At 38.9% G+C, this 27,694-nt stretch overlaps 1 protein-coding gene across 1 annotated transcript; it reads left to right on the forward strand.

The window, feature by feature from the left end:
- The first annotated feature begins 266 nt into the window (after positions 1-266).
- LOC130846319 (kynurenine/alpha-aminoadipate aminotransferase, mitochondrial-like) lies at positions 267-25,579 on the forward strand. Its single transcript, XM_057724475.1, has 13 exons — positions 267-558; positions 1,091-1,259; positions 2,222-2,354; positions 4,495-4,569; positions 9,990-10,199; positions 10,766-10,831; positions 12,055-12,137; positions 12,567-12,663; positions 13,913-13,974; positions 14,244-14,308; positions 15,565-15,671; positions 23,742-23,843; positions 24,794-25,579. The coding sequence occupies exons 1-13, from the start codon at positions 492-494 to the stop codon at positions 24,833-24,835; spliced, it is 1,278 nt and encodes a 425-aa protein (XP_057580458.1). The 5' UTR covers positions 267-491; the 3' UTR covers positions 24,836-25,579.
- The last annotated feature ends 2,115 nt before the right edge of the window (positions 25,580-27,694 follow it).

Raw genomic sequence — 27,694 nt, forward strand, 5'->3', positions numbered from 1 at the left:
AATCATTAAATGCAGCCAGCCTTCCTGCACTGCCTGCGCCAAGAAAGAGACCAGGCTGGAGGCTCAAGGTCAGGTCTCAGGCTGGACCAGCGACCAGGGGCCGGAGTCTGACTAGAGGCTTGGAGAGTAGGGACTCGCCTGGAAGCTCAGCCCACGCTGGGCGGGGATGGAGGCGCGGCTGGGGCTTGGCCAGGATGGAGGGGCGTGGCAGGTTGGAACCAAAGGCCTTGGAGCAGGAAGAGGCGCGCACACTGTTTCTGCAAGTGGACTTAGCCAGTCCTGCCACCCGCCCTGCCACTTCCTAGCCAGGCCTAAGCCAGCCTCCAGCCGGAGCTTCGGCGGCCTCTCCTGGCTCCGCGCACCATACTCAGACACGGGGGACAGTGGAGGTGGCCTTTCCAGGGCGAGGGTTACAGACAGGATTGAAACGGATCCTTGATTTTCCTAATCTTCAACCACCGAAGGAGGGGCTTGGTGCTTGGAATCAAAGAATGAATTACGCACGGTTCATCACGGCCACAAGCGCAGCCAGAGAGCATTCTGCCATTCGAGTAATGGGTGAGTCCTCGCCGCGCTCTCCCCCGGGAGGGTCCCAGCAAAGCTGCTCTTGTGTCCTGAAACCGGTTCTGCGCAGTCTTGGCACAGAAGACCAGCTAGAACGGGCACGAGGGCAGTAAATCATCAATAGAGAGAACACAGGCCACTGTGCACTCGTCCTGGTTAGAGTCCAGAGGGCTCTTCAGGACACAGGAGTCCGGGTTGGGGGAGGGGGTGTGTGTGTAAGGAGGGTAATGGGAGAGAGAGGGGTGCAATGGGAGCCTGGCAGGCAGGGAGGGGCCGAGTGGAGGAGCCTTTTCTGTTACTGTGGCCCTTGGCTTGTCTGTCTGGTCACTCTGCCTTCTTAGTTGCACCTGTCTATTCCTTAGCTCCTCCACTGGTGAGGTTGGTCCAGAAAAAGTCATCTTCTACGTTTCTTTCAGACTAGCATTCCTCACACTCTAAAGTTTTACTGACTTTAATGCAACATGCTGAACCATCTCTGTTTATGAAAGTCTTCACTGAAAGTGTTTCTTCTCCTCATTTGTTGAAGCTGAGATATTGGGCAAGGCATCGAAATCTGCCCTCTCTTTGGCGGCTGGAGCACCAAACCCCAACACGTTTCCTTTCAAGACTGCAGTTATCACCATAGAAAACGGAGAGGCCATTCAATTTGATGAAGAAATAATGAAGAGAGCACTGCAGTATTCTCAAAGTGCTGGGTACTGATCAGTAGATAATTTAATTTTGTTGGTTCATTTTCATGAACAACATTCTACGGCCTGCTGATAAAGCAACTTGTGTCCTTTTTAACTGTGTATTCAGCAGTTACGAAGGTTTGGGGAAGAGTTTTAGAAGAATAATTAACAACAGCAATGATACTGAATACTTAACCCAAGTGATACTTCTCAACCTTATATGACTGGGAGAGGGGGAGGTGTTTGGAAGGAGGTTTCATTTGAGTTGAGAGTGGAAAAAAAAGAGAGAGGGGGAAGATAGCTAGGTGAAGAAGCAGGGTAGGAGAAAGGAGGAAAAGGATGACTCAGGAAGCAGCCAGTTAGGTCCTGGGGACATTTTTTGATCATTTTGTTCCCTTTCTAAACAGGCAGCTATGCAAACATGTTGCCCTCAATTCAGATGTGTTTAATTTCATGAAGGCACATGGAACACATATTCTAAGGCTTCCCTTAGCTGGTCTTCTTCCAGTGCTAAAGGGTAACTCGCAGAGTGTCTATTAATTATACTTTATTAAAGACTGTTTGCTCTGTGATTGAGGAATAATGCATGTTGGGTGCATAAGAATTGTATAATGTACACCTAGGCTTTCTTTCTGTAATACAAAGAACTTACTAAATGTGAACGTCTAGGTATCCTACAGAAATATCTCTAAGCAAAACAAAAAATTAATTATGCAATGAGTGCTCTAATGTAAAAGAAAAAGTACAGGCTTTGGATAAGAAAGCTGTAAAGTCAAGTCTCAGCTCTTTTAATCACCAGCTGATTAACTTTATGTGGATTTCTTAATCTCTAAGTCTGTTGCCTTGTCTTTTAAGTAAAGATATTAATATTGGCAAAAAGCATTTGAGGACTTTTAAATTGAATGTATAAAGTGCTTGGTATAAAGTTCCTGTCTACTATTATGATTTTCACTACTGGAAATTTTGAAATGCATTTTGTGCTTTAGACTCCCAGAGCTGTTATCCTGGCTAAAACAGTTACAAATAAAACTGCATAATCCTCCCACCATCCATTATCCACCCAGCCAAGGGCAAATGGACATATGTGTCACATGTGGCAGCCAAGAAGGTCTCTGTAAGGTAAGACTGGACGGAAGGGTACCTGCGGGAAGAATCAAATACTATGTTCCCCCATACAGCCCTCTCTCCCTTAACCACAGAGCACCATGTTCTGCGGGTTAGGAACTCTTCCTTGTTTTCACCTAGAATCATAAATGGAACTTAAAGACATTCACCAACCTGACTGCTCTTAAACAGAGATCCCATCATCAATGACCCTGGGCTCTGAGTCATTAGGACAAGATTCCCAGTCAGCGAGAACTCAAGCCCTTCCTGCAGCTTAGTGAGCGCTGCTTAGTCTCATCTGGCTCAGAGATTCAGGCTACATTTCCGTTATGCTTGTGGCTATAACATTTCAGTGTATGACTTTTAAATTCTTCAGAGGGTGTATCCTGATACTGCTGAGCTGAAACGTCATTCCCTTGTGTGTCTGCTGGTGTCATCGTCTGTGCCACCTGCCTCTTGTGCCCTGACTCCCTCATGGTTGTGCTTCTGCAGGTCTAAATATATTGTCTGTGTCTGTGTCTGACTTCTCCTCTGGGTTAGTTCTCTCTCTTTCTCTCTCTCTGTCTCTAGTCTGCTTCTCCCCTGGATTCCAGGACCCCACAGAGGTAACCATCATGGGTGGTTCCTCCAATAAAGAGACTGCATATATGGTTCAGTTTCATCTATTCTTCACTTTTCTTTTTCATGAATAATTAGTCCTGGATAAAGAGGCTCTATATTCAGTCTTCACATCCAGATTCAAGTATGCCTCTTATTTATCTCAAACCAGAGTAGCTTTCTTGCTGTTCTTTTTCATGTAAATGTGCAAGCTTGCTATTTTAATGAATTTTAATTAAATTATTATTACAGAATAATGTATTAAAGTAATAAGACTTTATAATTTTCCTCCCTCTTTTTAGACTCAATTAGGAAAAATAACAGGATTAGCTGCTGTTTGTTTTTTTCTTGAAGAGAAATATTTGTGATGCCCCAGACTAGTAGGAAAAACAAAAAAGCTGTTTTCAGTGAAATTTTTTTCTTAGGAAGGTCCACTTTTTTTTCCAGAAAGATACTCAAGAAAATTTCTTCTCTGTTGCAACATCATTCTTATCAAAGAGGAAGATAGCATAGATGGCCAAATGCATCAGTCACTGACTGGCTTATAGCTATGCTTGTTACAGAGTCCTCCTGGGACTCTGGTTTACTATTTCTTCCACTTTGTTCTGCAGGATGGAAATTATTTTAGGTGTCTGTGTCTCAGATAATAAATGTCCCTCCCTCCTCATTCAGGATATTTTACTTCCTCATGTTCCCTTATTGACATGGGAAATGTATGTGATAAGATTTTCAGCTGATCCATGGATAACACACAAGCCACCCCCACTGATTTGTTTGGTCCTAAGAGGTCTTGTCAATCATGAATTAATTAGAAACTTGTCAGAGGAGGACATTGTTTGTCATAAAATGCCAACAGCTCATAAGGAAAAGTAAATGGAACATCCTAGATCTAATCAGGAAACAGAGGTCAAATCTTCTGTCTTAATGGATAATGGCCATGCTGTTTGTCAAGAGCTCTAGGTTGTTAAAATAATAGGGAGGAGATGCTTGACCTGGGGATTGTGAAACATCACAGGATAGGAAATGATTATTCTGTGACACGTGTAAGATTTAGTCAGAATGGTGGACTAGTATCTCCATAGGGTAAAAACCATGCTGTTATGCTCATCACTTTCTCTCCAACCTTTACACAGGCCTGGCTTATAGCAAAGATTTTTAAATTACTCAAAAAAGGAATAAAAGGATAAATGAATTTTAGGAGCAAAACCAGTTATTTTTTATTATTATTATTTTCAACCTAGAATGGAGGTTTGCAAACTATGGCTTGAGAGCCAAGCCAGCCCTTGTCTATTCTGTAAATAGAGCTTTATTGGACTCAGCCACACCATCGGCTGAGGTATTGTCTGCGGCCGCCTTCTCACCATACAGGCAGAGATGAGTAGTTGCAACATAGACACCGGGGCTCACAAAATACGTACCATCTGGCATTTACAGGAAACTTGCCAACTCCTTCTCTAGAATCCTAGTGAGCTGAAATTAAAACAAAAAGGGGTGCGGGGGGTGGTGTTCCAAGACGGGAAACCATACTATCCAAGCTAACCTATGCTTCTTTTGTTAGGTGTTTGAAATGATCGTTAATCCTGGAGATAATGTCCTCGTAAATGAACCTATTTATTCAGGAGCAATTCATGCTGTGAGTACACACTTCTACAAAAGGCAACTCTCTTTCTTATAATAAATAAGAAGAAACCACTGCACCTTCAGAATTATCTGTCCACTGAAAAATAAAATAGCATCCTTCTTCTGTAAACAGGAGAATCTTTAATATATGCAAAATCTATTAAATGTATGTACCCTCTATACATTTCTTTTTACAGTCTAAGTGTAGAGGTGCTAAAAATGGGTTGTGCAAAATCATGTCCAGATTTCTTAATATTTCACCTGAAATGCAACTTAATTTACAAAGACTTTTTTTATTAGTATCTATATAACCACATGCCTAAGGATGATCAAATGTCAATGTAGAATAACTGTAAAGTAACATGGAATTTATTAGTTTTTAAATCCACAAATAATACATAATATGATTGTGTTTTCATTATATTTTCACATAAATGATGTCATGTGTATTAATAATCCATTAATTCATCTCATTTAGTTTTCAGCATGGTGTGAGATAGGGTCTAATTTTATTTTGTTTCCATTTGAAAAGCTTCTCCAAACCCTAATTTTGAATAGTCCATCTTTTTCCCTCACAAATTTGTAATGGCTTTTGACCATACACCAAGGTCCCATATAACTTGGTCTCTCTTTTCTGTTCCATAGATTTATTTGTCTACCTCTGTGCTAATAACCAGGGTGTGTTCATTATCAAAGCTTTATAATAAATCGAGATTTTTAAAGATTAAAACAAAAACAAAAACAAAATAACAACAAAAAAACCACCACCAACAACAAAAAACAAAACAAAACAAAACAAAACAAAACCATGCAGTGATTCGGACTTTCCTCTCTAGTGTTAATTAATGGGACTCTAATGTCCAGAATGAGGAAGCAGATCACCTGCTCTGCTGGGGCCTGCTCAGATCACGCCACTGTCTGGGGCACAATACTTTCAGGTCGATGTGAATACGACTGGAGCACAGTCGGAGAAAAGCAACCAGAGTGAACAAAGAATTGGAAATAATACCATAGGTTGAATTGTCTTAGGAACTATACTCTTTTCCCCAGAAAGAGAAGACTCCACAGGGACACGAGAATTGTCCTCAAGTACATTAAAGTTAACCATGTGACAGAGAAGTTAGATTTGTCTGTGCATGCCTTAGGTTGATAGAACTGGAACCAAAGGGTGGAAACTACAGGGAAACAATTTCAACTCAATGTAACAACTTTCTAACCATCAGCCTTACCAGCTCTCTGAGGAGTAAAGCACTGTCCATCACTGCAGGGGCTCAAAGTAACTCTCAAAGGCCACCTGAAACCAATGCTAGCAAAGTAGTTCTAGTTTAGAGTAGGGGATTTAATAAGATGATCCTTACGCTCTATTGAATCTAACTTCATGGGTTACCTTTTCTTTTTGGAATTTAATGTTATCTTTGTAAAAATGAATATATATAAAGCAATTAGCTAGTCTTGATGAAAGGCATATTTCCTCAACACTCCTAAGGAAGGGTAAAAATATATTATAAACATTGTTTTTCTAATGAACAATCTGAAAAGTAAATTAAGAAAACAATTCCATTTGTAATAGCATCCAAAATAATAAAACATCTGAGACTAATTCTACAAAATGGGTGAAAGACTTCCACATTAAAAACTACAAAACATTGTTGAAAGAAATTAAAGAAGACGCCAATAAACCAAAACCATCACCTTCTCCTGGACTGGACAACTTAATACTGTTCAGGTGTCAATACTACCAAAGCTATTGACAGATTCCACGCAGTCCCTATCAAAATTCTGATAGCCTCTTTTGCAGAAATGCAAAAGCCAGTCCTTAGATTCATATGGGATTAAAAAGGGTCCAAATGGCTAAAACAATCTTGAAAAAGTGCAGATTTAGAAGATTCACAGTTCCCAATTACAAAACCAACTGCAGTAATCTGTAGTAATCAAAACCGTGTGGTACTGGCATAAGGATAGATACATATTCCAATGGAATAGATTTGAGAGTCCAGAAATAAACCATACAGCTGTGGCCAATTGATTTTGACAAGGGTACCAAAACTATTAAATAGGGAAAAAGAAGTCTCTTCAATGAACTGTGCTGGGACAACTAGATTTCCACATGCAAAAGAAAGAAATTGGACCCTTACTTCATGCCATATAAAAATTTAACTCAAAATGGATAAAGACTTAAATATAAGAGCTAAAACTATAAATTCTTAGAAGAAAACATAAGGGCAAATCTTCTTGACCTTGGATTTGGCACTATTCTTAGATGTAACAATAAAAAATACAAGCAACAGCAACAAAAATATAGATAAATTGGACTTCATCAATTAAAAATTAAAATCTTTTGAGCATTAAAGGACATTATGAAAAAAGTGAAAAGACAGCCTACAGGGCGGGAGAAAATACATGCAAATCATATGCACGGTAAGAGCTCAAAATCCACAGTGTATAAAGACCTCCTACAACGGAACAACAAAAGACAAAAATTAATTTTAAAATAGAAAAAGGACTTGAGTAGACATTTCTCCAAATAAGATATATAAATGGCCAATAAGTACGTGAAAAGATGTTCAACATCACTAGTCATTAGAGAAATAAAAGTCAAAAACCATAGTGAGGTACTACTACACACCTACTAGGATGGTTATTATTTTTTTTTTAATGGGACATAGCAAATAGTGGTGAATATGTAGAGAAATTGCAACTCCAGTACATTGCTGGTAGAAATGTAAAATGCTGCAGCCCTGTGGAAAACTGCTTATCGGTGCCTCGAAGAGTTAAACATAGAATTACCATAGGGCTCACCAATTCCACTCCTAGTATGTACCCAAAAAGATTTGAAAACTGGGGCTCAAACAGAAACATAACCGTTCATAGCAGCGTTATTCACAATAGCCAAAATGTGGGAGCAGCCCAAGTGTACATCAACAGATGCATAAAATGTGGTCCATCCACACAATGGAATAATATTCAGCCAGAAAAAGAAATGAAGTTCTGATACCTGCTACAACATGGATAAACCTCGAAAACACTATGCCAAGTGAAAGAAGCCAGACACAAAAGGACAAATACTGTATGATTCCACTGACATGAAAAATCTAAAATAGGCAAATTCATAGAGACAGAAAGTTGCTTAGAGGTTACCAGGGCCTGGGGGAGGGGTAAGTGGGGGTTTTTTGCTTAATGCCACAGGGGGTCTGTTTGGAGTGATGAAGAGATTTTGGAAATTAATAGGGACAATGGATGTACACATTGTGAATGTAATTAATGCCACTGAGTTGCACACTTTGGCAAATTTTTGTTATTTATATATTTTGCCATAATTTAAAAAACGAAAGTAAAATCATTGCCTTTTCTTAGTGACTATACACTATTAATTATTTTCCTAAATTCCTACAGCATAAGATTATACAGTGCTTACAAATATAAAACTTATATCTGTGTAAACAGCACACATGCACACACGTTTTTTCACACGTCCGGAGACCAAGGCCAGGCTGTGAGGGAATATACTGATGTGTGTGTTTATTGCATGGTCCAATATTGGCTTCTTTTATTCATGTTTCTGTGATTTTTAAGTCTAAGCCCTTTTAAATTTACCATAGGTGGGGTCTGGATTAGTCTGGATCAGTGCACAATTCTACATTTGACCCCTAAGAAAAGTGTTTGCTTATCCTTTGAAAAATTTTTTCCGAGAAACTCACTCAATTATTGTTATTTTTTAAATTTTTATGAAATATATTCTGGTTGCTTTACAATATTGTGGTAGTTTCAGATGTACAGCAAAGTGATTCAGTTATACATATATATGTATAACTTTCAAATTCTTTTCCATTATACGTTATTACAAGATATTGAGTATAGTTCCCTGGCTATATAGTAGGTCCTTGTTGGTTATCTGTTGTATAAACAGTAGTGTGTATATTTTAATCCAAAACTCCTAATTTATCCCTCTCCTCTTCTTTCCCTTTGTAGCCATTAGTTTGTTTTCTGCGTCTGTGTGTCTATTTGTTTTGAAAATAAGTTCATTTGTATCATTTTTAGATTCCATATATAAGCGAAATTATACAGTATTCGTCTTTCTCCATCTGACCTACTTCATTTACTATGATAATCTCTAGATCCATCCATGTTGCAGAAAATGGCATTATTTCAATCTTTTTATGGCTGAGTAATATTCCATTGTGTGTGTGTGTGTGTGTGTGTGTGTGTGTGTGTGTGTGTGTGTGTGTGTGTTTAACATCTTTATTCATCAGTCAGTGGACACTTAGGTTGCTTCCATATCTTGGCTATTGTAAATAGTGCTGCATGAACATTGGGGTGCATGTGCCTTTTCAAAGTATGGTTTTCTTCAGATATGACCAGGAGGTGGATTACTGGATCATATGGTAATTCTGTTTTTAGATTTTTAACGAACCTCCGTACTGTCCTCCACAGTGGCTACACCAATTTACATTCCCACCAACCATGTAGGAGGGTTCCCTTTTCTCCACACCCTCTCCAGCACTTGTTATTTGTAGACTTTTCAATGACGGCCATTCTGACAGGTATGAGGTGGTACATCATTGCAGATTTCCTTTGCATTTCTCTAATGATTTGTAGCATTGAGCATCTTTTCATGTGCCTGTTGGCTATTTGCATGTCTTCTTTGGAGTAATGTCTATTTAGATCTTCTGCCCAATTTTGGATTGGGTTGTTTTTTGGATATTGAGCTGTATGAGCTGTCTGTATATTTTGGAAAATAATCCCTTGTCAGTTCCATTGCTTGCAACCATTTTCTCCCATACTGTATGTTGTCTTTTCCTTTGCTTGTTATTTACGTGCCAATTTTTTTCTTTATTTTTGTGCACAAACATAAAACATGAAAACACAAGACTTTCATAAAACTATGTCCATAAGCAAGGCCACTACTTGTGACTTCGGCCTCTGCAATCGCTACTCTATAGTATCCACATGCCGTGGCGAGCCACTGCCCTGATGCTCCTTGGTGCCCCAGCACCACCCTGGCTCCCCTGGCCCCTCTCCTAAGACCACCCTGAACCCCGTATGACACAGAGCTAATGCGCACATGGCAGGGGGCCTCCAGGACCCCATTCCAGCCTGCTCTGTGTCTGATGTGCCCATGCTACACCACTTGTCCAATATTTTGAATATCACCTCTGCTTATAACTATCTTATGTATTAGCATCACAGATGCTTTATAAGATTAATTTGCTTAATATTCCTTAATTATAAGGAAAACATTCCTTAATAAACACCTATTTTATGAACCAATTCTAAATGTAATTATACAGATAATGCAATGTGGGAGTAGAGATGAGTGCAGGTTTGTGTTTCACTGCATAAATGGTAACATTCTCCTTAGTGTGAGAATGGAGGGCACTGATATTTTGTTACCATGTCTGAATCTTGGGCTTTCTTCTCTCTTTGGACTGGCAGCTGCAACCCCTGGGCTGCAACATGATCAATGTTTCCAGTGATGAGCACGGGATTATTCCAGACTCCCTGAGAGAAATACTTTCCAAATGGAAACCAGAAGATTCAAAGAACCCAGAGAAAAACACCCCCAAATTACTTTACACTGTCCCAAATGGCAACAACCCTGCTGGGAGCTTATTAACAACTAACCGCAAAAAGGAAATCTATGAGGTATTTTCAAAGAATGTGTTACTTGGCTGTGTTCTTGTTTCTTTCTGACCCTTTAGAAGAGGGCGCTGCAAGTGCCTTCTCTTATTAGCCTCTTGCTCTCAAGGAAGATGATTTTTAATAAAAGGAAGTCATCTATGCCAAGGGTCCCAATAAATTTAAATTCAATAAACTATTACATCCTTGTTGACTATGAAATTTTTCTTTCCCTTTAATTGACATTTTCTTTGAAAGAAATGTTATTCTTGGTGGGATGTTAAACTCCATGAGGTTAATTGACCCAAATTTGATTTTCATTATTTTATGTCTGTGTTTTCAACCTGGCCCTTACCTTTCCTACTTCTTGTCATTTCCAGTTAGAAAGAAATTCCTTAAAGGTAGGAGGCAGGCTCCTTTTGTAAAGTCTATTCTAGGTAGCTGACCTTGATGCCTAAGATTTTCACTATAAACATTATTCTCAGGACCACATATTAAGCTACACAGAAATGGGTACAAAGAACTATAACTCGAAGTGCTTTTCATCTTACATAGCTCTGAAGAAATAAATATGCTCCGTTAACCTTTTTTAGCTTGCAAGAGAATATGACTTCCTCATCATAGAAGATGACCCTTACTATTTTATGCAGTTCAACAAGGTAAGTGACAGTGCCATCGCAGCCCACTATCAGTAGGTAAGAGGTTGTAAGTTATTGCACTGATTTAATTTTAGCTGGCGTTGCTGAGTATTTGCATCTCTGGTATTACTGCTCTCTCCAGAAATTCCTTACCTTTAGAACAGTGGCTGACTCTCTGTGCCAGGCATGCGGAGGGTCGTGTGAGTCAAGGGTGAGGGTCGTCTTGACTCCACATCCAGATCGTAGCTCCTCAGACATCGTACTGGGGATATGGAGGGGGTGTCTCCTTGGGTGGCAACCTCAGTCTCTGGTGGGTGGATGATGAGCTGAGACTTCGAAGCTGTATTCAGACAGGAGGACTGTGCTCAGTCAGTGATGTGGTGGTGGGCAGAGGAGGGGGCATTCCTAGCATCTTGCGGCCTGCTCGGCACCGTCCTTGTCACTTAGGCACTGGAACTTACCTGCAGGATAATCGGCTTTTAGATCCTTCTCTACTACATATGTACACTGCTGTTTCCGAGGAGACAACAGCAGTATTACAGACTCCCAATGCCCGATTCCTCAAAATCCAACACTATTTGCCCTCAGGCTGCAGAGAACAAACACATGGATTCAGTCCCCACTTTAAATCTACTGAGAAGAAACAGAACTCTTGGCTTTTTATCTACTTTGCCTGAATATCATGTCTGCCTGCTGGCCACCCTCACCACAAACATGCCCCCCTTTCCTGCTGGCATTTACTTTTGAAGTAAATATGGAAGTCTCAGCATTGCACACTGACCACATGGCTCATCTTCATTGGCACCTCTTTTGTGTTTCTAGTTGGTCTAAGGGTCAACCTTCTCTTTCTAAACAGCCCTGAATGCTGATGGCCCTCTTCGTTTTGGTCTTTTCCAAACTAGTTTTTCTTGTATCCTTCCCCTAAATCTAGTTCATCCTGGATCTCAAGCCTTGGCACAGGGAGGTCCTGTGTGAGGTTCCTGTAAATTCACAGGAGTGGTGTCCTGAACAAGTGAGAGGACGTGCGTATGTGTCTCTGGCAGAAAAGCCGTGAAGATCGGCAGATACGAATAGAAGAACATGCATCTCAGTCTTACTCCATTTCAAAGGGCTGAGATGAAAACAAGGAAAAGGATGTTGGTCCTACTGTTCTCCAAGTCCATTCCTCCCCACTCTCTGCACAAAGCAGGGACACGGTCTCTAACAGACGTCCCAAACCAACAGTATTTTTCTTCCATTTCAAGCCCTGGGCACCGACTTTTCTCTCCATGGATGTTGATGGGCGTGTCATCCGAGCTGACTCTTTTTCCAAAGTCCTGTCCCCTGGGTAAGGCCCTGCTCTGCCTTCAGGATGCATTGAAAGGTGACGCTGCACCACAGCATCTCTTAGTGCGAATAGTTCTCATTTAAGATGCTGCTATCCCCATTTGATTATGACTATTAATACCAGGCTTTTCTCCCAATTTGTCCCCAGCGGTCAAAAATACTTGCCTGTTAAGCTACAGCTGTAGGGGGTTGGTCAGGTTTTTGATTGTACATATGAAAGAACACATTTAGAAATACCTGGTCAGATATGCATTCTATTTTAACTGTACAATTTAAATGTGTATTTTAAATAAGAAGTAGTTTTATTAGAATGTGTTAACTGTCTAGGTCCCTCTTTCCCCAGGTCACAACTTTCCTCCCTGTAAAATCAGCAACATAGTATTAATTGTTAATGCAGGGTTGGTATTGTGCCTTTTCTCTCTTTGTGCAGGTTGAGAATAGGGTTTATTTCTGGTCCAAAGCCCTTGATCGAGAGAATTGTTTTACACACAGAAGTTTCAACAATGCACACCTGCACTTTTACACAGGTAAGGACAATTTAGGAAAGAGGAATTTTTTAAGTCAGATCATAATACAACATATGAGTAGTTGTTGGCAAATAAGACTGAGTGAAGGTGGCAGGAAGAGAAATCACTGATTGCATCTCTAGTTCCACATGGACTGCATTAGGAGACCACACACCACAGATGTGAGCTCTAGAAGGCAACAACAATTTGAATGGACCTGGTGCTGTTTCACAGTGTAGGCAGAGTGCCTTGAGAGTCAGAGATCTTATTCATCTTGTGTCCTGCCATCTAGCCCAGGAACCCCCTAAACACTCTGTTGAACTCAACAGGACAGAAGAGGTTTGTTGAAGTAACACAGCATTAGCTTCATTGTCCTGGAATCTAACAGCAAGTGTTCCAAACCCACGTGGTGGCCTGATGTCTACCTCTGCTGCTCACGTGCTGACCTCCCCTACAGACACCAGCTGGAATGTGTTTTAATTAAAATGCAGTAAAATTATTTGTGGCGAATGTATAAATTTCTTCGCAAGCTTTGAGAAATGATTGGACCCATCCCTAAGGCAACCTTGACAATCAGACCTTAAGGACAGAACTTCTATCTATGAAGGCAAAAGTGGTAGTTTATATAGACTGGACATTTGTTTGATATTATACATTCCACAAAGTGCAGATGTCCTCATGTTTTATCCCGTTGGGGACTTTTCTCATATTTTCTGTATCTGTTATCAACCAAATTCACTATCCTTTTACAACATTTAAAACTTCCATTTTGGATAGAAAAATCTCTGAATATATTGCATAACTTCATGTATCATCTGCATGTGTTTTCTATGTAGAGAGGCCATCCAGGGCAGCAGTTATTGGGTGGATCTGGGGCTGGACAGTCTGACTTGTGTCCAGGCTCTGGGACTGCTGGTGACCTCAGCAAAGTTAACTTCGCCCCGTGCCTCAGTCTCTTCATCCGCAGAGTGGAAATAATGACCTGCCTGATAAGGGTATTACGAAGATCAACTGAGCTGAAATATATTCATATGGTACAGCAGTTTCCAGCACATAGCAAGTTCCATATAAATGTTATTTTCACTATTATTGTTGCCATTGTTCTTAATCAACCTTATTATAAACCATTGACTCACAAAGCTTCCTGCAGGTGGTTGCATCTTCTTTGGGTGGTTTCCACACACAATCAAGAGTGGTTTGCTGTTACATTTGGCAAAAAACACATTTTAGAGGATGACCGATGACCTTATTACTGTCTCATCCCTTTTAGCTCCTGGTATCACAGCTTCTCCACCAGTGGGGAGAAGACAGCTTCCTGGCTCACGTAGAGAGGTAATGTATTTTAGGTTCCATACTTTACATAGAAAGAGACTTCACTCTATTAATTTTCATTTTTGAATTGTTCCACAATAATGGGAAAACCACAATGGTAAAAAGTTTACTGCCCAACAGGTCAAATAAATGTGCTCTACTGCCTCATCAAGAACTCAACATTTTCCTCAAGGTAGAATATAGACTCTTATAGACTGGACTCCAGACCTTCTTAGTTTCTGCAATCAATGTAGCAAACACATCCTTTTCATTTTTTTTTCTTCGTCTAGGGTTATTGATTTCTATAGGAAGCAGAGGGATGCATTATTGGCTGCTGCAGACAAGTGGTTAAGTGGTGAGTGGAACGCACATCCTGTCCTGGGATGAACAGTAGCCCTTAGATGAGTGAATGATAAACACCACATGGTATCGTCAGTAACCCTGGGGAAGGAAACAGAGTCCAGGAGGAACAAGAAAATGTTACCCTGTAAATAATCTCAGAAGTAACAGCACAAACCCTGGCACAATTCTACCCATCTCTGCTATACCTGACTGCTGCCAAGTATCTGTGGTTTAAAGAAAAAATACCAATTAGTCTAACAATCAACCAGCAATAACCTAATTAAAGCTAAATAACATCTGTATTCAAAAGGTTTTCAAAATTTTGCTCCAAATAGAAGAGAAATTGTGAAATAAATAGCATACACCTTTTCTGACTTTATAAAGACAAGACAGTACAATCTAAGGCGGGTTTCTCTTTACAGATGACTTGCCTTTTAATCATTAACCTCATGTATCTAATATTTTCTATTGCTAAATTGATTTCAGAATAGTTTAGATTTAATTTTATATTAAGGAAGAAAGTAAAATGAATTGCATGGCTTTCATTACACCACTAAAAATGCCTCTGGCAAGAATAATAGGAAATACAAAGTATCCACTCCTTATTTCCATCATATCTTGTTCCCTAGGAAGTCTTGGTAAAAATAGATTACATCCTTTTGATAAGAGTACTATTCTACTACTTTGTATAGTAAAGTTAAAAAAAAAGGTTTTAATCAACAGCAAGGTGTTTTTTTTAAGGCAGTAATTAAAATCAAAATATTCTTCCTTCTTGGTTTCTCTGTCCTTATATTCAGTGAAACATACACCCTACAAATGACCAGAATTTCTTAACTGTATGTACTCCTTTCATAATTAATTACATTCTGATAAAAACTTCAATTTATTGGACTTCTGAACTATTACATTAATGATAGGATTTATTAAAACACTAGAAGACTAGAAAGAGTTGAGGAATCCTCTCCTAAAATAGGAAGAGGTGGGCATGGCACTGGATCTCCTGCACTGCCCCGAGACCCACTAAAATCATAAAAAACACATGGATCCCCTCTCTCCCTTTCAACACACACCCCCCCCCTTCCCTTTTTGAAATAAAACTCGGAACACCCATTTTCAGGACTCATAAAACTATTTTTTAAAAATGCTATCACTGAAGGAACTTTTTTGGAAATACTAGTTTACAATTACTTTGATTTGTTATTTCAGTGATACAGTTGACATCATCAAAAATGACCTTTGGAAATATTTCTTCTCTTCTTTTTTTTGTAGGTTTGGCAGAATGGCATGTTCCAAATGCTGGAATGTTTTTGTGGGTTAAAATTAAGGGTATTCAGGATGTAAGAAAACTGATTGAAGAAAAAGCGTTTAAGAAAGAGGTAAAACAGGAAGAAAAGCTACACTTTTTCTTTAATTTCTCAATAAAAATGGTGAGAGAGATTTATCTACCCCAACTCATAATATTTGCCTATCAGATACATTATCTCCTTACTAAGATCATAATAGATTTTGGGTACAGAATCAGTCTCCTGGTCTAAACTAGGGGAAATACAGTCACAGCTCAGCTACTAATTAGCTTAGTGACTAAAAGCACAGTCTCTGGAGCCATGTCCTTGGGTGTGAATCCCAGCTGGAGCCCTGTCCTAATATGTGGCGTTGGGTGAGGTGCCTTCCCTGAGTTTCATCTGTAAAGTGCAGATGATAAGAATCCTTCCCTCTTAGGTCACTGTGATGTTGGAAACAGTCAATATAGACTAATACCTGGCACATAGCCAATGCTTGGTAAGTATTAGCCATTAGTGTTTTTCTATTATTTTTTAAAATTTTTATTGGAGTATAGTTGCTTTACAATGTTGTATTAGTTTCAGGTGTACAGCAAAGTGAATCAGTTATACATATATCTACTAATTTTTGGATTCTTTTCCCATATAAGCCATTACAGACTATTGAGTAGAGTTCCCTGCGCTATAGAATAGGTCCTTATTGTCTATTTTATATATAGTAGTTGTACATGTCAATCTCAGTCTCCTAATTTATCCCTCCTCCCCTTAACCTCTGGTAACCATAAGCATTAGGATTAAAATAAAAGGATTTTTTTCCTGATTATGAAAGTAAAGCACACTGATGGTAGCATTATAGGTCATCAAAGCATAATGAAAAATTTTTAAATAGCCCATAATTTTACCATCCAGATTTTTACGACCATTTGTGATACATCTTCTTGAAGAGCTTGTATATACCTAGTATTTTGTCTATGAAATTATTTTTTATGAAAGTATAATTGATTTACAATATTACATTAGTTTCGGGTGTGCAACATAGTGATTCAATATTTTTAAAGATTAGACTCCGCTTAAAGTTATTATAAAATATTGGCTATATTCCCTGTGCTGTACAATATGTCATTTTGTCTTGTTTATTTTATACATAATAGTTTGTACCTCTTAATCCTCTATTCCTATCTTGCCCTTCCCCCCTTCTCTCTTCCCACTGGTAACCACCAGTTTATTATGTGTGAGTCTGTTTCTTTTTGTTGTATTTATTCATTTTATTTTTTTAGATTCTGCATATAAGTGCACATTTGTCTTTCTCTTATTTCACTAAGTGTAATACCCTCCAAGTCCATCCATGTTGTCACAAAAGGCATTATTTCATTCTTTTTGTGACTCAGTATCACAAAAAGATGTGATACACAATGGAATACTTCCTTAGCCCAAATATATATATATATATCACATTTTTCTTTATCCATTCATCTGTTGATGGGCACTTATGTTGTTTCCATATCTTAGTTATTATAAATAATGCTGCAATGAACATTGGGGTGCATGTATCTTTTTGAATTAGTGTTTTCATTTTCTTCAGATAGGTACCCATCCGTGCAATTGCTCGATCATGTGTAGTTTCATTTTCAGAGGGTTTTTTTTGGATTTTTTGTTTTCTGTTTTTTTTTTATTTATTTATTTATTTATTTATTTATTTATTTAGGCTGCGTTGGGTCTTTGTTGCTGTGCGTGGGCTTTGTCTAGTTGTGGTCAGCGGGGCCTACTCTTCGTTGCTGTGCACGGGCTTCTTGGTACGGTGGCTTCTCTTGTTGCAGAGCACGGGCTCTAGGCGCACAGGCTTCAGTAGTTGTGGTTCACAGGCTCTAGAGCATAGGTTCAGTAGTTGTGGCACACGGGCTTAGTTGCTGCATGGCATGTGGGATCTTTCCAGACCAGGGCTCAAACCCGTGTCCCCTGCATTTGCAGGTGGATTCTTAACCACTGCACCACCAGGAAAGTCCTATTTTTAGTGTTTTGAGAAACCTCTATAATATTTTCCATAGCGGCTTCACCAATTTACATTCCCACCAATAGCGTAGGAGGGTTTCTTTTCTCCACACCCCCTCCAGCATTTATTGTTTGTACACTTTTTGATGATAGCCATTCTGACCAGTGTAAGGTGGTACATCATTGCAGTTTTCATTTGCATATCTCTAATAATTAGCAACATCAAGCATCTTTTCATGTGCCTTTTAGGCATCTGTAAGTCTTCCTTGGAAAAATGTATATTCAGATCTTCTGCCCATTTTTTATCAGGTGGTTTGTTTGTTTGATATGGCTGTGCAATTCTTTTACATGATTAAAATTACACAGAAAAGTTTATATTCTGCTTTTTTCATTTAAAATTAGCCCACAAGGGTTTCTTCCGGGTTCTTTTCTCCTTTTGTACTTAGCTCATAACTCTACTTAGATTTCATTCAGAGGCATTGATTAAGCTGAGACATCTAAATATGCTTCTGTGTAGCTTTCCAGTTTACTAAATCAGTCATCCTTTCTCCATTAATTAGTTCCTTTGTCATATTTGTCACTCTTTTGTAAACACCAAGATCTGTTTCTAAGATCAATTTTGTCTTGACACAGTAAGTACAAAGAACATATCATGTTGTTGTTGGCAAACTCCTGTGCTAGAGCATAAGAGACAGTCTAGAGGTCAGAGCTGGGAAGTGGCTGCCTGGACTCAAGAGCCAATCCACTCCCCTGGGAAAATCACTCATTCTCTGTAATCACTGTAATTGAGTGTAGGACTCATGCTTTATGAATTGTTTTAATGCTAATAACAGCACATAGAAAATGCTTAACAGATACTTAAATGACATAAAGAAATGCACTTTAGTAGAACAAATCAATTTTATTACATCTTCTTTGCTTTGTTATCAATGCCATTATTATCCAGAACATGTGATAAGTGGCTATTTGTGTGTATCCCTGAGCTAGGAGCTAAGGATACAGACTTCATACTTTATTGATTTTTTTTTGGTCCCTTTCCTTTACTCCATATACCCTGTATCACTTCCGCCTTAGCTCAGATTTGCGTCATCTTACAAGGAGATTATTACCGCTCCCTCCTTCTCTACAGAAACTTGCTTCTGGCACATCCCTAAACTGTTCCACAATATTGGGAGAAATGATGTTTTCATTTCATCGTTAATGAGGAAAAAAAAAACCATCTTCCACCTTGAAATCTTCTCCCCAGAGTGCCCCAAATCATTTCATTCCCAGCTCATCTAACTTCAGCAGAGAGGGCCCATAATTTACACCATGTAACCACAAGCAGTTACTTAAAGCTTTGAATGTCATGATTTTGCTAGACAACAATCTCAAAGGCTTTACACAACCCAAGTTTATTTCTGACTCATGTACAATTTTCAAAGTCATGGTCTGCAGGTTCCTCTGCTCCCCTCTTGAGTCAGAGACCCAGGTTCCTGCCATCTTCTTGCTATGCATTTTTCAACACATGGATCCACGATGACCTTTGCATGCAGAGGGCACGATGGGTCACATAGGGAGATGTTCAGGGGCCAGGCCGAGAAACAGCACCACAACTTCCCCTCTCCTGGCTGGGATTCAATCACATAGCCACAGGCATCTAGATAGAGGCTGGGAACCCTGTGTTTTCATGCCCAGGAAGCAGAGGACACATGCTTTGGGGCAGTGAGCTGTCAGCCACAGAGGTCACCAAGAAGACAGGTGTCCCATCATTTGGACACAATGACCTATCATTTTTATTCCTTCACTTTACGTATTAAGTTTTTTCACCTCTTTGAGTGATCAATTTTCTTTGCACCTTGCGGCCTCTACACTCTGTATCTTTACGCTGAAGGATTCTTCCCCTACTTTTTGCTTGGTCAACACCTACTTATCTTTCAACCCCCAGCTTAAAAGTCACCTCCAAATTTGATAACTTAAAAAGGGTATTCCACACTGATTCATTTGCAGATGTTGAAAAATCCTTCCATTCCTGGGATAAATCCCACTTGATCACAGTGTATGATCCATTTAATGTATTATCGGATTTGGTTTGCTAGTATTTTGTTGAGGATTTTTACATCTATGTTCATCAGTGATATTGGCCTGTAATTTTCTCTTTTTCTGTGGTATCTTTGTCTGGTTTTGGTATAGAATGAGTTTGGGAAGCGTTCCTTTCTCTGCAACATTTTGCAATAGTTTCAGAAGGATAGGTGTTAACACTTCTCTAAATGTTTGATAGAATTTACCTGTGAAGTCATCTGGTCCTGGACTTTTGCTTGTTGGGAGTTTGTAAATTACTGATTCAATTTCAATACTGCTAACTGCTCTGTTCATATTTTCTATTTCTTCCTGCTTCAGGGTTGGGAGGTTGTACCTTTCTAAAAATTTGTCCATTTCTTCTAGGTTGTCCATTTTATTGGTATTAGATGCTTACAGTAGTCTCTCATGGTTCTTTAACTCTCTGTGGCATTGGTCATAACATCTCCTTTTTCATTTCTCATTTTATTGTTAGGCCCTCTTCATTTTTTTTTCTTGATGAGTCTGGCTCAAGGTTTATCCGTTTTGTTTATCTTTCCAAAGAACCAGCTTTTAGTTTCATTGATCTTTTCTATTGTCTTCTTAGTGTCTAGGTAATTTTTTTCTGCTCTGATCTTTATGATTTCTTTCCTTCTGCTAACTAAGGGTTTTGTTTGTTCTTCTTTCTCTAGTTGCTTTAGGTATAAGGTTAGGTTCTTTATTGGGAATTTTTCTTGTTTCCTAAGTTACAATTCTATTGCTATAAATGTCCCTCTTAGAACTGCTTTTGCTGAGTCCCATAGGTTTTAGAGAACTGTGTTTTCATTTTCATTTCTTTCTAGGTATTTTTGATTTTCTCTTTAATTTCTTCAGTGATCCATTGGTTGTGTAGCAGCATATTGTTTAGCCTCCACATGTTTGTGTTTTTTGCATTTTTTTCAATATCTACAAATCAATCAGTGTGATATGCCACATTAACAAACTGAAGGATAAAAACCATATGATCATCTCAATAGAAGCAAGAAAAGCTTCTGATAAAATCCTAAATCCATTTATGATAAAAACTCTCTAGAAACTGGGCATAGAGAAAACACTCCTTAACATAATAAAGGCTATATATGAAAAACCCACAGCTAACATCATACTAAATGGTGAAAATCTGAAAGCATTTCCTTTAAGATCAGGAACAACACAAGAGTGCCCATACTAGCCACTTTCATTCAACACAGTTTTGGAAGACCTAGACACAGCAATCAGAGAAGAAAAAGATATATAAGGAATCCAAATTGGAAAGGAATAAGTAAAATTGTCACTGTTTGCAGATGAGATGATGCTATATGTAGAAAATCGTAAAGATGCTACCAGAAAACTGCTAAAGCTCATCAATGAATTCAGTAAAGTTCAATGATACAAAATAAATACACAGAAATTTGTTGCATTTCTATACACTAGTAACAAAAGATCAGAAAGAGAAATTAAAGAAGCAATCCCATTTACCATCACATCAAAAAGAATAAAATACCTAGGAATAAACCTACTTTAAAAGGCAAAAGAACTGTACTTGGAAAACTATAAGACACTGATGAAAGAAACTGCAGATGACACAAACAGATGGAAAGATATACCGTGTTCTTGGATTGGAAGAATCAATATTGTCAAAATGATTTTAGTATCCAAGGCCAATTACAGGTTGAATGCAATCCCTATCAAGTTACCAATCTCATTTTTCACAGAACAAGGACAAATACATTTAGCATTTGTATGGAAACATAAAAGAATGCTAACAGCCAAAGTGATCTTGAGAAATAAGAATGGAGCTGGAGGAGTCACATTCCCTGACTTCAGACTATACTACAAAGCTACAGTCATCAAAACAGTATGGGACTTCCGAGGTGGCACAGTGGTTAAGAATCTGCCTGCCAATGCAGGGGACACAGGTTAGATTCCTGCTCTGGGAAGACCCCAAATGCCATGGAGCAACTAAGCCCATGTGCCACAACTATTGAGCCTGTGCTTTAGAGCCCATGAGTTGCAACTATTGAGCCCATGTGCCACAACCATGGAAACCCATGCACCTAGAGCCCATAATCCACAACAAGAGAAGCCACAGCAATGAGGAGCCTGCACACCACAACAAAGAGTAGCCCCTGCTCGCTGCAGCTAGGGAAAGCCCACATGCAGCAACAAAGACCCAACACAGCCAATCAATAAATAAATTTACAGAAAAAACAACAACAACAAAGAAACAACAACAACAGTACGGTACTGGCACAAAACCAGAAATATAAACCACTGGAACAGTATAGAAAGCCCAGAAATAAACCCATGCACCTATGGCCAATTAATCTACAACAAAGGAGGCAAGAAAATATAGTGGAATAAAGACAGTCTCTTCAGTAAGTGGTTCTGGGAGAACTGGACAGCTCATATAAAGGAATGAAATTAGAACATTCTCTAACACCATAAACAAAAATAAACTCAAAAGGGATTAATGACCTCAATGTAAGACTGGATATTACAAAACTCCTAGAGTAAAACAAGCAGAACACTCTTTGACATAAATCGCAGCAATATCTTTTTGGTGCTATCTTCTAGAGTAATGAAAATAAAAACAAAAACAAATGCAACCTAATTAAACTTAAAAGTTTTGCACAGCAAATTAACTATAAACAAAAAGACAACCTACAGAAGGGGAGAAAATATTTGCAAATGATGTGACAGACAGGGGATTAATTTCCAAAGTATACAAACAGCTCATACAGCTCAATATCAAAACAAAACAAAACAAAACAAACAAACAAAATGAATAACCCAATCCAAAATTGGGCAGAAGACCCAAAAAGACATTTCTGCAAAGAAGACATACAGATGGCCAATAGGCACATGAAAACATGCTCAGTATTGCTAATTACTAGAGAAAATCAAATCAAAACCAGAATGAGATATCAACTCGTACCAATCAGAATGCCCATCATCAAAATTCTACAAATAATAAATGCTGGAGAGGGTGTGGAGAAAAGGGAACCTTCCTGCACTGTTGGTGGGAATGTAAATTGGTGCAACCACTATGGAGAATAGTATGGAGGTTCCTTAATAAAGTAAAGAGTTACCACATGATCCAGGGATCCCAATCCTGGGCATATGTATGGAGAAAAGTATAATTCAAAAAGATACACGCACCCCAGTATTCATTGCAGCACTATTTACAACAGCCAAGACATGGAAGCAACCTAAATGTTCATCGAAAAGTGAATGGATAAAGAAGATGTGCTACATATACACAATGGAATATTACTCAGCGATAAACAAAGAATGAAATAATGCCATTTGCAGCAACATGGTTAGACTGAGAGATCATCACACTAAGTGACATCAGACAGAGAAAAACAAATATCATATGATATCGCTATATGTGGAATCTAAAAAAATGATACAAATGAACTTATGGACAAAATGGAAATAGACCCACAGACATAGAAAACAAACTTATGGTTACCAAAGGGGAAAGGGGAGAAGGGATAAATAGGAGTTTGCGATTAACATACATACACTACTATGTATAAAATAGATTACCAACAAGGTCCTACTGTATAGCACAGCAAACTATACTCAGTATTTTGTAATAACCCATAAGTGAAAAGAATATGAAAAAGAATAGGAAGATAGATATACATATACATGTATATACATATGTATAACTGAATCACTATGCTGTATACCTGAAACTAACACAACATTGTAAATCAACTATAGTTTAATTTAAAAAAAGAAAATAAATGTTTCATTGTTTGAATTTATTTTTCGTTACATTAAACATTTATTCATGTTTATTACAATTTCTATTGCTTGAATAAGCCATCCTTGTGCATTTTAAAGTTTTTCCTCTGTTTCTGTGCATTCTTTATAGCATATGGAGAAGAGGTAGAATTGCTGTATTTATTGTAAACACTTTTCCAGTTTCTATGCTTTCAGTTTTATTGTATGACATGCAGAAATTCTACATAAGTTGATTTTTCTCTTGTGATTTCTTTCATTGTTTTTTAAGTTTAAGAGTCGTCCTACACTCTGAGATTAGATTCACCTATATTTTCTTTTAGTTTTTCTTTTGGTACATCACCTATTTTCCATAAACTCTCTTAGATATTCATGCTTCCTGGATATAATTTCTACATTGACAGTTCAGCGCCTTGCCCCTACTTCAGAGCATCCTACTCTTTAGCTTCTCCAGAGCAGATGGACATGGTAAGTACAATATTCTCTTTAGAGTAACACTGGATATCAATTAATTTTTTCTGTTCATTTTGTGAGTTACAACATTGTTTGATATCTTCTTGGGTTTCTGAAAAACGGGTATTAGTTGGAAAGTCACGAACTACCATTCAAAGAAGTTGCCAGACTTCTATAGACAAATGATGCGACCACGTTGGGGTTGAATTTTATTGTCTTCATGAGCAGATTTCAGACCTACTCAGTGCTGGCAGATCACCAACATGTCAGGAAGCGAACCTCTTTTGCGCTGTCATGGAATTAGCATGAGCCAAAAGTACAAATTCATGAAGCCATCAGTCTCTATCTCTGAAGGAAAAGATATCAGCAAGGGTCAAATAGAATAATACTAATGATTAGAGTTAATTCATTGATTAATCACAAAGCCCAGCTTTAACCAAGATTATAGGAAGCGAAGAAGCAAGTTCCTATGAACTGTGTGTCTGGAACTCACGGAAGAGCCATAAACTGAGAGTCCAGTAATGGTAAGAAGAGTATATTCTTACCCTTGGAGATGGGTTATCTCTGGTGTGTTCTTGATTTATTTGCTTTCTCACATCATTAAATATGCTTTTCATAAGTTTTATTTGAGTAAAGTTGGACAATTGAGACTACACAGAAGGCATATGCAGGTGAGAAAAATAATTATATATATATGAAAAAAAAATTCATGTTGCAGGAGAAAATGATGCTCTCGAGGGATATAAGAATTTTTTCAAAATTCCTGGGACTCCGATATGCTTCCATCTATGTATATTAGTGAACATGATGGCATTTGACCCAGATAAAGCTGAGGTTAAGCCTGACCTTTCATTGCCTTATCTCAATCTAAGATGGATATTCTTTGTCTAAATTTTTCAAGTTATGACAGACTTTTCCTAAACAGCATCCTAATTTCATTAATTCTTCTCTCTGTTCTCTTTTAGGCCTTCCAGGGATTAGCCCAATTTATAAAGGAAGCTTTGTGAAGAAATCAAACTCTTCACAGCACTCACGGTTTGCAGATAAATTATTTCTATGTTTCAGGAGGAAGAAATGATCATTGGTATTAGACTTACAGATTGGGTTTCACCAAACACATCATAGCTGTAGTAATTTAACTAGACAACTTTTAAAGGGCCCTTGAACCCATCAGATTGCCAAAATACATTTATAATCCAACTATACATGTTGATAAATTTTAAACCCACAAAAAATATTTTTATCCTAGATTTTATTGTAAAGAATTTTGTAGTTGCTTTATAATTTCCCATAAATTTTCTTTGAAACTGACATTTTACAGTAAGCTATTTGTAAGCAAATAGTCATGTTCAAAATGGTATATAATGTGAACTTTATTTTTTAGAAAATGTAATGAGAGCTTCTTGCAAAAATTGTTAGAATTTGACCATTATACATAATTTTCAGTAAGAGTATCACAGACATTATGTTACGGCATAGAAATCCTTTTAAAATAAAATTCTGAATCTAAACATACTAAAGGTCTGCCTGTGAATTCTAAGTAAGGAGGAGATAGTAAGGACTGAGAAAAATGTACTACATTGTATTTTCATGAAACTACACAGCTTTCAAAAATGCATTCTTGTCTATTACGTAATTTCAATCTACTAGACTACTTTGAGGTACTTAGGATATACTTTTTAATAATTTTCTTCCTCACCTTTAAGATCTTTATTTTCTCCATCTGATTATTAAATATATGCTCACTTAATTTTGTTCAAACAATCCAGGAAGCATATATAAGGAATAAAGTAGAAGACACTGGCTATCTCACTGCCAGCATTTATCATCCATCCTTTTAGATGTTTTCTATGCATGTATGCGTAATACGTACAAGAATGGGATCTCATTAGGACAGTATCATAAATACCCTGTATCTGTTTTCTACTGCTGTAGAACAATTTACCAGTGCTCCAAGACCCAGTCCTTGTAAGGTTATCCAGTCCTATGATCAATTAGGAAGTTTACCTCTTTATCATTCCCACCATCCTTTGTGTGTATAAACATCTCCATCACGGTTATTATTTTCCCGGCATCTGAATGAGACGTTACACCTTCTGACAGCTAAAGTTCTTGAGCAAAAATCTTACCTTAAAGCTCAGATCAAATCAGCTCGCTCCAAGCCCCATCCCATTTCTAGGGCAAGCTGTGGTGGTTATTTAGGAGACTGGAGAGACGCAGGAAGCAGAGGATAGATGAGATGGGGAAGCTGACAAGCCTGTGTAGTGGGACAAGACAGAGGAAAGTTCAAATTAATTCCCAAAAGTAAAACCAGACTTCCATGTCTTTTATTCAATAGTTTTCAACAATAGCCAAACTGCTCAGCCTGGGCTATGTACATGAGGGCCTAGTTTTCCTTTTTAAGTCCCTGACATAGAGGAGTCGATGTACAGTCCCCTTTCAAGCCGGGAAACACGCAATCTAACCACAGCCTACGGGAATCTGCTTCTTCGTAGGAAAATAGAAAGGCAGAGAGAGGACACACAGGAGATGGGCAAGCTGCCCCTTATCACTCAGGGTTCACTTCCATTTGCAGAGATTTCCTTCCCCCTGAAATGTTAAAGCACCACGAACAAGAGCCTGCTCTGATGTCTTTGCCCTTGAGTCTTTTCAAGCTTCTGGGAAAGCTGTCTGGCAGGATCCAGAAACACTAACATGTCTGTAGTCTTTGACACAGTGTATTAGATGCTGTGGCTTGGCTCCCTTGGCTCAGATTCTGAGCTCCTTTCTGGGTCTTTGAGCTCTGGAAGGTGAAATACCACATTTCCAGAGGGCCTTGCAGCCGCAGCCCCAGGTGTGAGCTCTGTCCCTCAGATGCCTGGGTTCAGAACTGAGTCAGGAGATGAGCAGGCAGGATGTGGGGCTTCCGTCTCCCGGCACAGCTAGGGCAGCAGGACCTCACAGCAGGCTGCTGCCAGGCTGGATGGATCTGCTTCTGGCAGAAACAGGGACATGCAGGGCTAGAAACTGTCCCCAGCCCTGTGGAAATTGCTCCATCCACATTTTCAGTCATACCAACTATTTGGAAACCATGGAATACATGATAATAAACATTTTTTCCTTAAAACAGTCAGAGTAGTTTCCATCACCTGCAACTGAATGCCCACCAGACAGGTGTGCCAGGGTCTCCAAGACCACCATCAGGCTTCATGGGTCACTGAAAGGACTCGGAGGACCAGAAATTGTTCTATTCACAGTTACACGTTATTACGGCAGAAGGATAGAGCAAAATATCAAAGGGAAAGTCACGTGGGCAAAGTCTGGGGAAAACGAGGCACAAGCTCCCGAGAGTCCTCTCCCAGCAGTCCCACGGGACTCGCTTAAGTCCTTCAGCAATGATGGGTGACAACGTGGCTGTAAGACTGCCCGCCTGCCACAGAGGGAGAGCAGGTATTCAGCATAAACCACCTGGAGAAGCTGTGACAGCAGGGATCAGCCCCCCGGCGTGCAGAACACTCTTGCATTCCATGTACCCCAAGAGCTCCGTCCCCAGGAGCCAGCCCAGGGCAGGCATGCAAGCAGCCCGTGCCTGGGAATGTGTGCGGCCTGGGGGACCCACAGCTGCTGCCTTCACCTTCTCCTGCCCACCGGGAATCCCACTTCTGGAACGCGAAAGAGTTACCCAAAATACGCAAGACACTAAAAACTACAAAGACAGTAACTGTAATTTAAAACAGCAAAAAGCTGGGGGTGGGGGTAGAGGTTTGGCGACTAGAGATCTCAAGGTGGGAAAATGTGTCAATCACGGTTCATCAACGTAACTAAGTTTCTGGCAACCACTAAACGCCATTATGGTAAAAGTCAGCCTATAAAGTGTACACTAACTG

Source organism: Hippopotamus amphibius, chromosome 2 (genome assembly GCF_030028045.1).
Source record: "Hippopotamus amphibius kiboko isolate mHipAmp2 chromosome 2, mHipAmp2.hap2, whole genome shotgun sequence".
Classification (NCBI taxonomy): domain Eukaryota; kingdom Metazoa; phylum Chordata; class Mammalia; order Artiodactyla; family Hippopotamidae; genus Hippopotamus; species Hippopotamus amphibius.